This window comes from Eubalaena glacialis, chromosome 4, assembly GCF_028564815.1.
Source record: "Eubalaena glacialis isolate mEubGla1 chromosome 4, mEubGla1.1.hap2.+ XY, whole genome shotgun sequence".
Classification (NCBI taxonomy): Eukaryota; Metazoa; Chordata; class Mammalia; order Artiodactyla; family Balaenidae; genus Eubalaena; species Eubalaena glacialis.
Window position 1 is genome coordinate 118,717,874 of NC_083719.1, and position 13,944 is coordinate 118,731,817.

Consider the following 13,944-nt stretch of genomic DNA (forward strand, 5'->3'; position numbering starts at 1 on the left):
TTGTTCTTCAATGTAGCTTTTGGGTATTTTGCATAAATTTACTTTTTCAATTATGCTAACTTTTAGTAGTAAGAAATAAGCATTGTTTTTTCTTTTAAGACAACAAGAATAGAAATAGAAATTAAGATAAACTTATCTGAATTATAATTGTTTCATGTTGTGTTTATTAAGCCAAGCAAGACGATTATGTGGTTTCCAACTAAATTTATATGGATGTAACTATAAGACCAGTTATTGAACTTTTGGCACAATGTGAGTAATTAAAGAGCCTGCTTTATAACCTAAGTATTTATTTTTAGATCTCGTATCATCCTACTGGAATTTAATTACTTGCATCTTTCTCTGAATTACATTTTTTCTAAGGATATAATGAAATAAAAAAGGAAAATTACTGTTTAAGTTATTATTGAAACATAGCTTTTAGCCTTCGTCCAATCTAATACTTGAAATTAGAAAGTGATAAAAATGAGAACAAAATTAAACACAAATATATAAGACATAAATACGGTAGTCAACTTTAACGACTTCTCCATTTACTGTTAGATATTTAAATGAAATAGTTTTTATGTATGATGACAAGAAATGTGATTGAAGTTTTCAGCAATATATTTAAACATTATGAAAATCTAAGTTCATGTTTTTGTTTATGCCAGGAAAGTCCAATTTGTATAATCACCCAAATGAGACTGGCCAAACACTCAGAACCACATTTATGAATTTATATGAGTAAATTTATGAATTAATTTGTGTATTACTTTATAAGTTACTGTGTGTATTCATAAAGTATGGATCATTCCTTACTAGCTGGGGATCACCACCAGTCTTTGGTGTAGAATAGATCAACATTTTAAAATTCAATGATTATAATTTAATAATAAATATAATCCAAATAACTTCACAAAATGAATACCTTAAGAAAAATAGGCCAGTTCTACTTTTGCAAAACAAAAATAGAGAATGGAGGCCAAATATCTGGATAATAATACCCATTTCAATCATAGTTTCTCAAGTGCTTCTATTATATGTGCATTTTTTACAATTCCTTTGTTGTTGTTTTTAGGCATAGCATATAGTGAGTTTAACACATGCTGTTTTAGGCGCAGAAATTCTACTGAAGGCAATATAACCCACATCACTTTAAGACCCCCTATTTCTTACTACCAGAAATTACAAAATATAGATTTTAAATAGTCTTAAATTATAAGTTATGCACATATTTGGTGGAATTCTATTTCCCAGTTAGATGGATTATCTAACAGCAGAAAACAACAATAAAACCTGTTTTAAATTCAGAAATTACCAGTTTCAAGCAACAGACAGCAGATGATATAAAAAGAACTGAAGGGGCTAAGATTCCTGAAAAGGAAAATCCTTGGAGTTCTGAACTGACTCCTACAGTCAATTTGCCCTAAGGAAATTTGCAAACTCAAAGAACAGACAAAAGGCTTCTGCCAGGGATGGGGTAACTTCAATAGCCTTTGGCAACTGGAGGATTCAAGCTCAAGGCCAGTTTTCCCCCTCATGATGCTTGTCAAATTCTGGGACATTCCAGGGAAGAAGACTAAAAACTTGAAGGAAATTTTCTGAAAAGCAGAGTGAAGTTTTAATAGTCTTAAAATGCATGAAAATTAGAGTTTGTGACCTGCCGTGGGAAAGGCTGTGGAGAATACACTGAGTTCTGAACTGAAAATTCTGAAGGGTCAGGTGCTTTTCAGGACTGCAAAGAACCTTGACTAAGCACAGTGCTTGTTTGAATTAAGGCAATTTGATTAGACATGACTCTATCAAGCTAACAGAGGAAAAGGTGAACTCTTTCTGGAAGAAAATAATATCATCTGGATCCTGGACAGCTTTTTACATTAATCTTCAGCATTCAATAAAAAATTATGAGGTACACATACAAAAAGGCTGGCTGACATGAATAAAACCTAGAGGAAAAAACAGACAATACAGAAGACCTACACATAAAGTACATGCTAGAATTTACTGACAGTGATGTTAAAATAAGTATGACTAATATGTTAAAATAAGGAATACAGAAAATAGGTAGAAGAGAATTTCACTAGAGAATGGAATAAAATGGAAATTAATTTTAGGACTGAAGAATATAATAACTGAAATTTTAAAATATTAGATTGTGTAATGGCATAGTAGTTGTAAAGGATTATAGGATTAGTGAATGCAAGACAGGCCAATATTAAATATCCAAATAGAAGCACTGAGGAATGAAATAATTAAAAATACAGACAAGAACATTTAGTGACATGTGGAACATAATGAAAAACTCCAACACACATATGATTGTAATCCTAGAAGGACTAGGAATGGGGAATAAGCAATGTTTAAAGAAATAATGACCAAGAATTTTCCAAAAATGGTGAAAAAAATGTACTGCTCAAGATGCTCAGTGAAACCCAATTAGGAGAATAAAAAACAATGGTAAGTGGGAGTGTTTCCTTAATTTCTCTTTCAGATTTTTCATCGTTAGTGTATAGGAATGCAAGAGATTTCTGTGCATTTTGTATCCTGCTACTTTACCAAATTCATTCATTAGCTCTAGTACCTTTCTGGTAGCATCTTTAGGATTCTCTATGTATAGTATCATGTCATCGGCAAACAGTGACAGTTTTACTTCTTTTCCGATTTGGATTCCTTTTATTCTTTTTCTTCTCTGATTGCTGTGTCTAAAACTTCCAAAACTATGTTGAGTAATAGTGGTGAGAGTGGGCAACCTTGTCTTGTTCCTGATCTTAGAGGAAATGGTTTCAGTTTTTCACCATTAAGAACGATGTTGGCTCTGGGTTTGTCATATATGACCTTTGTTATGTTGAGGTAAGTTCCCTCTATGCCTACTTTCTGGAGAGTTTTTATCATAAATGGGTGTTGAATTTTGTTGAAAGCTTTTTCTGCATCTATTGAGATGATCATATGGTTTTCATCCTTCAATTTGTTAATATGGTATAGCACATTGATTGATTTGCATATATTGAAGAATCCTTGCATTCCTGGGATAAACCCCACTTGATCATGGTGTATGATCCTTTTAATGTATTGTTGGATTCTGTTTGCTAGTATTTTGTTGGGGATTTTTGCACTTATGTTCATCAGTGATATTGGCCTGTAGTTTTCTTTTTTTGTGACATCTTTGTCTGGTTTTGGTATCAGGATGATAGTGGCCTCATAGAATGAGTTTGGGAGTGTTCCTCCCTTTGCTATATTTTGGAAGAGTTTGAGAAGGATGGGTGTTAGCTCTTCTCTAAGTGTTTGATAGAATTCACCTGTGAAGCCATCTGGTCCTGGGCTTTTGTTTGTTGGAAGATTTTTAATCACAGTCTCAATTTCAGTGCTTGTGATTGGTCTGTTTATATTTTCTATTTCTTCCTGGTTCAGTCTCGGAGGGTTGTGCTTTTCTAAGAATTTGTCCATTTCTTCCAGGTTGTCCATTTTATTGGCATATAGTTGCTTGTAGTAATCTCTCATGATCCTTTGTATTTCTGCGTGTCAGTTGTTACTTCTCCTTTTTCATTTCTAATTCTGTTGATTTGAGTCTTCTCCCTTTTTTTCTTGATGAGTCTGGCTAATGGTTTATAAATTTTGTTTATCTTCTCAAAGAACCAGCTTTTAGTTTTATTGATATTTGCTATTGTTTCCTTCCATTTACCATTGCAACAAAAAGAATAAAATACCTAGGAATAAACCTACCTAAGGAGACAAAAGACCTGTATGCAGAAAACTATAAGACACTGATGAAAGAAATTAAAGATGATACAAACAGATGGAGAGATATACCATGTTCTTGGATTGGAAGAATCAACATTGTGAAAATGACTCTGCTACCCAAAGCAATCTACAGATTCAATGCAATCCCTATCAAACTACCAATGGCATTTTTCACAGAACTAGAACAAAAAATTTCACAATTTGTATGGACACACAAAAGACCCCGAATAGCCAAAGCAATCCTGAGGAAGAAAAATGGATGGAGGAATCAGGCTCCCTGACTTCAGACTATACTACAAAGCTACAGTAGTCAAGACAGTATGGTACTGGCAGAAAAACAGAAATATAGATCAATGGAACAGGATAGAAAGCCCAGAGATAAACCCACACAAATATGGTCACCTTATTTTTGATAAAGGAGGCAAGAATATACAATGGAGAAAAGACAGCCTCTTCAGTAAGTGGTGCTGGCAAAACTGGACAGCTACATGTAAAAGAATGAAATTAGAACACTCCCTAACACCATACACAAAAATAAACTCAAAATGGATTAAAGACCTAAATGTAAGGCCAGACACTATCAAACTCTTAGAGGAAAACATAGGCAGAACACTCTATGACATAAATCACAGCAAGATCCTTTTTGACCCACCTCCTAGAGGAATGGAAATAAAAACAAAAATAAACAAATGGGACCTAATGAAACTTAAAAGCTTTTGCACAGCAAAGGAAACCATAAACAAGATGAAAATACAACCCTCAGAATGGGAGAAAATATTTGCCAAGGAAGCAACTGACAAAGGATTAATCTCCAAAATATACAAGAAGCTCATGCAGCTCAATATGAAAAAAACAACCCAATCCAAAAATGCGCAGAAGACCTAAACAGACATTTCTCCAAAGAAGATATACAGATTGCCAACAAACACATGAAAAGATGCTCAAATCACTAATCATTATAGAAATGCAAATCAAAACTATAATGAGGTATCACCTCACACCAGTCAGAATGGCCATCATCAAAAAATCTACAAACAATAAATGCTGGAGAGGGTGTGGAGAAAAGGGAACCCTCTTGCACTGTTGGTGGGAATATAAATTGATACAGCCACTATGGAGAACAGTATGGAGGTTCCTTAAAAATAGAACTACCATATGACCCAGCAATCCCACCACTGGACATATACCCTGAGAAAACCATAATTCAAGAAGAGTCATGTACCACAATGTTCATTGCAGCTCTATTTACAATAGCCAGGACATGGAAGCAACCTAAGTGTCCATCGACAGATGAATGGATAAAGAAGATGTGGCACATATATAGAATGGAATATTACTCAGCCATAAAAAGAAACGAAATTGAGTTATTTGTAGTGAGGTGGATGGACCTAGAGTCTGTCATACAGAGTGAAGTAAGTCAGAAAGAGAAAAACAAATACCGTATGCTAACACATATATATGGAATCTAAGAGGAAAAAAAAAGGCTCTGATGAACTTAGGGGCAGGACAGGAATAAAGATGCAGACATACAGAATGGACTTAAGGACACAGGGAGGGGGAAGGGTAAGCTGGGACGAAGCAAGAGAGTAGTATTGACATATATACACTACCAAATGTAAAATAGATAGTTAGTGGGAAGCAGCCTCATAGCACAGGGAGATCAGCTCAGTGCTTTGTGACCACCTAGAGGGGTGGGATAGGGAGAGTGGGAGGGAAATGCAAGAGGGAGGGGTTATGGGGATATATGTATACATATAGCTGATTCACTTTGTTATACAGCAGAAACTAACACAACATTGTAAAGCAATTATACTCCAATAAAGATGTTAAATAAAAAACAAAGCACATCTAGGAATATCACAGGAAGGCTGCTAAAGACCAAAGTCAAAGAGAAAATCTTAAAAGCAACCACATGAAGATGACACATTGCTTTGAAAGGAACAACAATAAAATGGAGAGCTGACCATCAAGCAGCCAAAAGACAAAGGAATGATGTCTTCAGAGTCCTGAAAAAAATAACTACCAGACTAGAATTCTATCACTGGAAAATATATCTTTCAAAAATGAAGTTTTCAAACAAACAAAAACTGCAAGAATTAATCACAGTCGCATCTGCACTAAAAGAAATACTTTCAGTGGAATTCATTAGGCAGAAGGAAAACAGTCCTGAAGGAATCACAGATTTGCAGGAAGAAATGAAGAACAAGAATAAGGGTAACTATAAATTGCTATTGATTATTAAAGGCAAAAATAATAGTTTCTTAAAGGATTTAAAATATATAAAATTTTAATTCATGACAATAATAATGTAAAAGGCAGGTGCTATAAACAGAGTTAAGGAATTCTGAGGTTCTAAGCATTATCATGGGAGTAGTAAAATTAAATAATTTGTATTAGACTCTTGTAGATCAAAGATGGATGTTGTAACCTCTAAGATAATCACAAGAAGAATAATTTTAAAATGAAGGAAAAAAAATATCTAAATAATCAAAAAGAAGAAAAAAACTTTAGGGACAAACAGCAAAAATTTAGATGGTAAATATAAGTGGATAGATATCAAATATTACATTAATTGCAAGTGGATTATATAATCAAATTAAACAACCAATATTGTCCGATTAGGTTTAAGAAAAATTCAACTATATGCTGTCACGTAACGTGTGTGTCTCTGTGTGTGTGTTATGACAGAAAGTTTGAAAATTTAAAAATAGAAAAAGATACATGACACAAACACTAACCAAAATAAACCAAGTATAGATATACTCACATAAGACAAAGGAGACTTTAAAGAAAGATGCATTACTAGAGATAAAGAGAGATATTTCATAATGATAAGGAGGTAAATATACCAGAAGTATGTCAATTCTAAGACTGAATATATCCCCATAAGATAATTACAAAATATAGAAAGTTAAACTGAAAGAACATAAATAAGAAATAGATAAATCCAGTCATAGGAGGATGTATTACAACTCTCTCAACCCCTGATAGAATAAAAAGACACACCTACACTGAATATTAAAAATCTGAACAACACAATAATTATATTTGAATAAACTGGCATACGTAGTACACTGGAGAGTACACGTTCTTTTTATATGCACATGCATATATCAAAATTATCCATATTCTGGGTCATAAGGCAAGTCTCTAATTTTGTTTTAAAGAATTGAAATTACTCAATATGCTCTTTGACAATGAAATTAAGACAGAAATAAAAATTTAAAAGAAATACCCAAATGCTTCAAAATTAAATAATATAATCCATCAGTCAAAGAAGAAATCACAGAAGAAATTTCCATATATTTTGAACTGGGTAAAAGTTAAGATCTGATATATCAAAACAGATTTTATAGGGAAATTTTAAAACTTTAAATGCACAGGTTAGAAAAGAAAGGTTAAAAATCAATAATCTAAGCTTTCATCTGAAGAAACTAGAAAAAGAACAAATTAAATACCAATGTAGAAGGAAGAAAATAATACATATATATATAAACATAAATAAATACAAAGCTGACAAATATACAACCAAGAAGATTAACAAAACTTAAAGTTGGTTCCACATAATAATTAATAACTCTTATTAAAAACTCTTCATAAGACTAATGTTAAAAAGAAAGAAAACATCGATCATAAATATCAGGAATGAAAAAGGAACATCACTACCAATCCTACAGACATTAAAAAATAAAAGAGGATATTATGAACAACTGTATGCCAATAAATTTGATAATTTATGTAAAATGGAAAACATCTTTTAAAAACACAATTTACTAAAACTGAAACAAGAAGAAATCTGATTAGTCATATCGTAAGTAAATTAAACTTGTGATTAAAAACCTTGCCACTTCAGTTCACACTAGTGAATTCTTCTAAATACTTATGGAACAACTAATACCAATTTATACAAAATCTTTTGGAAGACAGAAAAACAGGAAATATTTCCCAGATTATTTGGGTACCAGAAGGACTTCAATGGATTATGACATCCAAACCTGAATAGGACATCATAAGGAAGGAAAACTAGAGACCAATCTCTTTTACAAACACAGATGGAAAAATTCTAAACAAAATATCAGTAAATAAAATTCAGAAATATATAAAAGAGAAATAATAAATTATGAGAAAACTGTGTTATTTTAGGAATGCAAATCCAATCAATATACTATATAACATTAATAGGTAAAGGAGGAAAATCATATGATTACCTCAATGGACACAGAAAAAGTCACAAGATAAAATTCAGCACACACATGGTAAAATTGTTAGCAAACTGAAAACAGAAGGGAACTTTCAGAAAGTATTTTAAAACCTACAGTAAACATTATCCTTAATGGTAAATTATTTAAAACTTTCCCTCAGTGATCAAGAATGAGACAAGAATGCTTGCCTTTACTATTTCACTTTAGTGTTTTACTATAGGTTCTAACCAGTGGAATAAAGCAAAGAAAAAATAAAAGACACAATGATTGGAAGAGAAGAAATAAGAAGTCTTTTTTAAAAATGACATGATTGTATACATTAAAAGTCATAAAGAATCTGCAGACTATTAGGATTAATAAATGAAGTTAGTAATGCCACTGGATAGAAGGTCTACATGCAAATAATAATTGTATTTCTATACAGCAACAAAACCCAGAAAATTAAAAATTTCAAGCATCATTTACAATAGTTTCAGAAACATCAAATATCTAGAAACAAACATAACAGAATATGCGTAAGACTTCTACACTGAAAAATATAAAATATTATTGAGAAAAGTTAAATATCTGAATAAACAGAGGGATATATAATGTTCAATAGTTGGAAGACTCAATATTGGGAATATGTCAGTTCTTCTCAATCTACAGATGCAATAAAATCCTAAAAAAACTTCAGCAGATTTCTTTGTGGAAGCTGACAAGCTGAATCTAAAGTTTATATGGGGACTTCCCTGGCCGTCCAGTGGTTAAGACTTCGCCTTCCAATGCAGGGGATGCGGGTTCGATCCCTGATCGGGGAGCTAAGATCCCACATGCCTTGTGGCCAAAAATCCAAAACATGAATCAGAAGCAATACTGTAACAAATTCAATAAAGACTTAAAAAAAAATAGTCCACATCAAAAAAAAATCTTAAAAAAAAAGATAAAGGTAAAGTTTATATGGAAATACAAAGGGACAATAATAACCAAAGCAATCTTAAAGAAAAAGAATAAAACTGGAGGACTTAGCAATCAGATAATAAAACCTATTATGAAGTGTAGTAATAAAGATAATATTGTATTGTGGGATAAACAAAGAGAAAATGGGAAAAAAAGACTCTTGAACAGAACTATGGACCCCTGATTTATGAAAAAAATGGCACATCAGAAACAATTGGGAATGGAACTTCTTTTCAATAGATGGTGCAGTCATTTGGATATTTATATGAAAAAAAAATAATTTGACCCTAGCCTCATTAACATGAAAAAAATAATTTCAGGAGGATTATAGCTCTAAATGTGAAAAGTAAAGTAAATGATTTTTCAAAAGCACCATACAACAATATTTTCTTGACTTTAGTGTATGCAAAGATTTAAAGAAAACACAAAAAGTTCTAACCATAAATAAAAAATATTGAAAAATTAGAGTAAAAGTTAAGAAGTTTTGTTCTTCAAAGATACCACAAGAGAGTTAAAATGCATGCCATAGAATGGGAGAGAATATTTGCAATACATACGTCTAACAAAGTACTTATACCCAGAATATATAAGGAACTTCTAAAGATCAATAAGAAAAAAAGACAAATACCCTAAATAGAAAAATAGACAAAAGACTTATGTACTTCACAAGAATATACACTAATAAAAATAACCATGTGAAAAATGTGCTCAATTAATCATCAGGGAAATGCTAATTAAAATTACAATATGACATCATCACACACTCATCAGAGAGGTTAAAATTAAAAGATGTTATCAAATGTTGACAAGCATATGGAGCAACTGGAACTCTCACTCTGCTGGTTTTGGTAAAACCACAGTTGAAAACTGTTTTACAATATCTATTAAAGCTATATATATATGTGCACATCTTAAGGCACAACAGTCTAACTCCTAGGAATATAGTAAATATAAATGCACACATAGACACCAAAAGACATATACAAGAGTGTTCATAGCAGCACTACTCAAAATATTCCCAAACTGAAAAACCCAGTGTCCATCAACTGGAGAATAAAAAAGCAAATGTTGGTATAGTCATACAATAGAATAACATAAAGCAATGAGAATAAAATTAGAACAATATGTAACAGATGAATTTTACAAAGGTAATGTTGAGTGAAAGAAGACAAACATAACAAACACTCTATAACTCCATTTCTATAAAAGTTCAAAAAAGACACACACACACGAGCTCTATGATAATAGAAATCAGGAGAGTGCTTACCTTTAGCGGGGAGGGTAGTGACCAGACAATGAGAGGAGGGGGCTTCTAGGGTTTTTGTAACATTTTAATTTTAATTTAGGTTTTGCTTATGAGTGTGTTTACTTCCTGAAAATTTTTTGAGTTGTACATTCATGATTTATGCCCTTTTCTAATATGTAATATTTAAAAATAAAAATAATTTTAATAGTGTAAACTTTTGTAAACATCCATTATTGAATTTCTTGAATATAATCAAATAAGAATCGCACAAAAGAAAGTTTCTTCGAGTACTCAAAAGATATTTTATGAGGAATATTAGTGTTTTAGTTTGTTCTGAATAGTATTCTTTCGCTGGAAGTTAACTTAGCACATGTTTATTTAGAACTTACAATAACTGAGAAGTGGAAATACAACTGGGAACACTTCTGTGACTTAAAAGGTTCTAACTTGGAATGAAACGGCAAATACTATATGCAATAGTAAATAAGGACGCCTGGTGGTGCTGCAGGCTAGGAGTAGGAATGAATGGCTCTGTGGCTACCCGGGAAGCCATTAAGCTGGGAATCAGAACTCTGAATGCTTTCTAAAAGACGGAAGCATTTTACATAAGATCTAGAGGCAGAGATCTCCAGAGAAGGGCATCGTTCTACTGCAGGTCAGTCAGAAAGATCTAATTCGAGTTTATTTAATGAAATCATCTGGGTTGATTGCATACGGAGTTGAAGAAACTGCACGTTCTTGAACCGGGTCTGAACAATGGAGACTGCACCAGCAAAAACGCTACAGAAAAGGCAAGTTATCTTTCTTGCTATATTGTTGCTTTTGTGGGAGGCTGGCTCTGAAGCAGTTAGGTATTCCATGCCAGAAGAAACAGAAAGTGGGTCTTTTGTGGCCACCCTGGCAAAAGACCTGGGGCTCAGGGTGGGGGAACTGGCCACTCGGGGCGCGCGAATCCATTACAAAGGAAATAAACAGCTCTTGCAGCTGGATGTAACGACCGGGAATTTGCTTCTATGTGAAAAACTAGACCGGGAGGTGCTGTGTGGGGCGACCGATCCCTGCATACTGCATTTCCAACTATTACTGGAAAACCCGGTGCAGTTTTTTCAAGCTGATCTGCAGCTCACAGATATAAATGACCATTCCCCAGAGTTCCTCGAGAGGGAAATGCTCCTAAAAATCCCAGAAAACGTCCAGACAGGGACTGTGTTTCCTTTGAAAATAGCTCAGGACTTTGACATAGGTAGCAACACTATTCAGAATTACACAATCAGCCCCAACTCCCATTTTCATGTTGTCACTCATAATCGCGGAGATGGCAGAAAATACCCAGAGCTGGTGCTGGACAAACCGCTGGATCGGGAGGAAGGGCCTGAGCTCAGTTTAACCCTAACGGCACTGGATAGTGGGGCTCCGCCCAGGTCCGGGACCACTGCAGTCCGCATTGAAGTCGTGGACATCAATGACAACGCCCCTGAGTTTTTACAGTCGGTCTATGAGGTACAGATTCCGGAGAACAGCCCCCTAAACTCCTTAGTTGTCGCTGTCTCTGCCCGAGATTTAGATGCAGGAACGAATGGGAATGTAGCCTACGCTCTATTCCAAGGTGATGAAGTTACTCAACTATTTGTAATAGACGAAATAACAGGAGAAATTCGTCTGAAAAGGGCATTGGATTTCGAGTCAACTCGATATTATAACGTGGAGATTGCAGCCACAGACGGCGGGGGCCTTTCAGGAAAATGCACTGTAGTTATAGAGGTGGTGGATGTGAACGACAACGTCCCTGAACTGACCATGTCGACGCTCACCAGCTCTACCCCAGAAAACTCCCCAGAGACTGTGGTGGCCGTTTTCAGTGTTTCTGATCCGGATACCGGGGACAACGGTAGGATGGTTTGCTCCATCCAGAATGATCTCCCCTTTCTCTTGAAACCCACATTCAAAAACTTTTACACCCTAGTGACCGAGAGGCCACTGGACAGAGAGAGCAGAGCGGAATACAACGTCACCATCACCGTCACAGATATGGGGACACCGAGACTGAAAACCCAGCACAACATAACCGTGCTGGTGTCCGACGTCAACGACAACGCCCCCGCCTTCACCCAGACCTCCTACACCCTGTCCGTCCGCGAGAACAACAGCCCCGCCCTGCACATCGGCAGCGTCCGCGCCACAGACAGAGACGCGGGCGCCAACGCCCAGGTCACCTACTCGCTGCTGCCGCCCCTCGACGCGCACGTGCCCCTGGCCTCCCTGGTGTCCATCAACCCGGACAACGGCCACCTGTTCGCCCTGAGGTCCCTGGACTACGAGGCCCTGCGGGCGTTCGAGTTCCGCGTGGGCGCCGCCGACCGCGGCTCGCCCGCGCTCAGCAGCCAGGCGCTGGTGCGCGTGCTCGTGGCGGACGACAACGACAACGCGCCCTTCGTGCTGTACCCGCTGCAGAACGCCTCGGCGCCCTGCACCGAGCTGGTGCCCAGGGCGGCCGAGGCGGGCTACCTGGTGACCAAGGTGGTGGCGGTGGACGGCGACTCGGGCCAGAACGCCTGGCTCTCGTACCAGCTGCTCAAGGCCACGGAGCCCGGGCTGTTCGGCGTGTGGGCTCACAACGGCGAGGTGCGCACGGCCCGGCTGCTGAGCGAGCGCGACGCGGCCAAGCACAGGCTGGTGGTGCTGGTCAAGGACAACGGCGAGCCGCCGCTGTCGGCCAGCGTCACGCTGCACGTGCTGCTGGTGGACGGCTTCTCGCAGCCCTACCTGCCGGCCCCGGAAGCGGAAGCGGCGGACGCGGCGCCGGCCGCCCCTCTCACCGTCTACCTGGTGGTCGCCTTGGCGTCGGTGTCGTCGCTCTTCCTCTTCTCGGTGCTGGTGTTCGTCGCGGTGCGGCTGTGCAGGAGGGGCGGGGCGGCCTCGGTGGGTCGCTGCTCGGTGCCCGAGGGCCCCTTTCCGGGCCACCTGGTGGACGTCAGCGGCACGGGGACCCTGTCCCAGAGCTACCAGTACGAGGTGTGTCTGACGGGAGGCTCCGGGTTAAATGAGTTTAAATTCTTGAAGCCGATTCTCCCCAACCTCCCACCCCAGGGCGCTGGTGAAGAAATAGAGGAAAACGCCAACTTCCGGAATAGCTTTGGAGTCAGTTAGGGATCTCATCATGATGCAAGGTATTTGTCATTTATCTCTAATTTCCCCAGATACCGAATTTGAGGGCGTCATGGAGAAAAATTCCATCTTCAGGTATAGCCTTGATTTCCTTTTTGTAATGAATTAGTCCATTTAACTTTACCTTGTCCAATTTTGGAAAACTAAATTCTATTGTCATTGCATTTATTTATAGTGTGCCATTCCAAATCCTTGCATGCTGTTGATTTTCCTGAAATGTTTGATCCTTCCGTTGGTACTTGTTGCAATGAACTGTCTTAATAAAATATTGTTTTCTCTATATTCATTCTGTTTCATCACGCTTTAAGTTATTTGATGCTAAATAGCAAAAATTTAAAATGTTTACATAATATTCATTTTGTTTGCAAAGGAATACATTCATATAACAAATATGATATGTGAGAAAGCATGATGAAAACCAACACTCTTCTATTTACACTTCTTTCCTAGCTCTCATCCTACTGGCAAATAATTTTTTAAATGAATATTTTAATTCAATTATAACATACATACAGAAAAGTGAACAAAACCTTAACACAGCTCACTGTATTTTCAGAAAGTGAACATACTTGGTATCAGCATCTTGAAGAAACGAAACATTATTAGCATCCCAGGTGCCACACAAATTACCCCTTAAAATCACTACCAGCTCAAGTATAACAAATATCTCAA

General features: G+C 36.7%; 1 protein-coding gene across 1 annotated transcript; it reads left to right on the forward strand.

The window, feature by feature from the left end:
• Positions 1-10,572: 10,572 nt before the first annotated feature.
• Positions 10,573-13,296, forward strand: LOC133090986 (protocadherin beta-5). The gene has a single exon (XM_061189713.1). The coding sequence runs from the start codon at positions 10,864-10,866 to the stop codon at positions 13,252-13,254; it is 2,391 nt and encodes a 796-aa protein (XP_061045696.1). The 5' UTR covers positions 10,573-10,863; the 3' UTR covers positions 13,255-13,296.
• Positions 13,297-13,944: the final 648 nt, after the last annotated feature.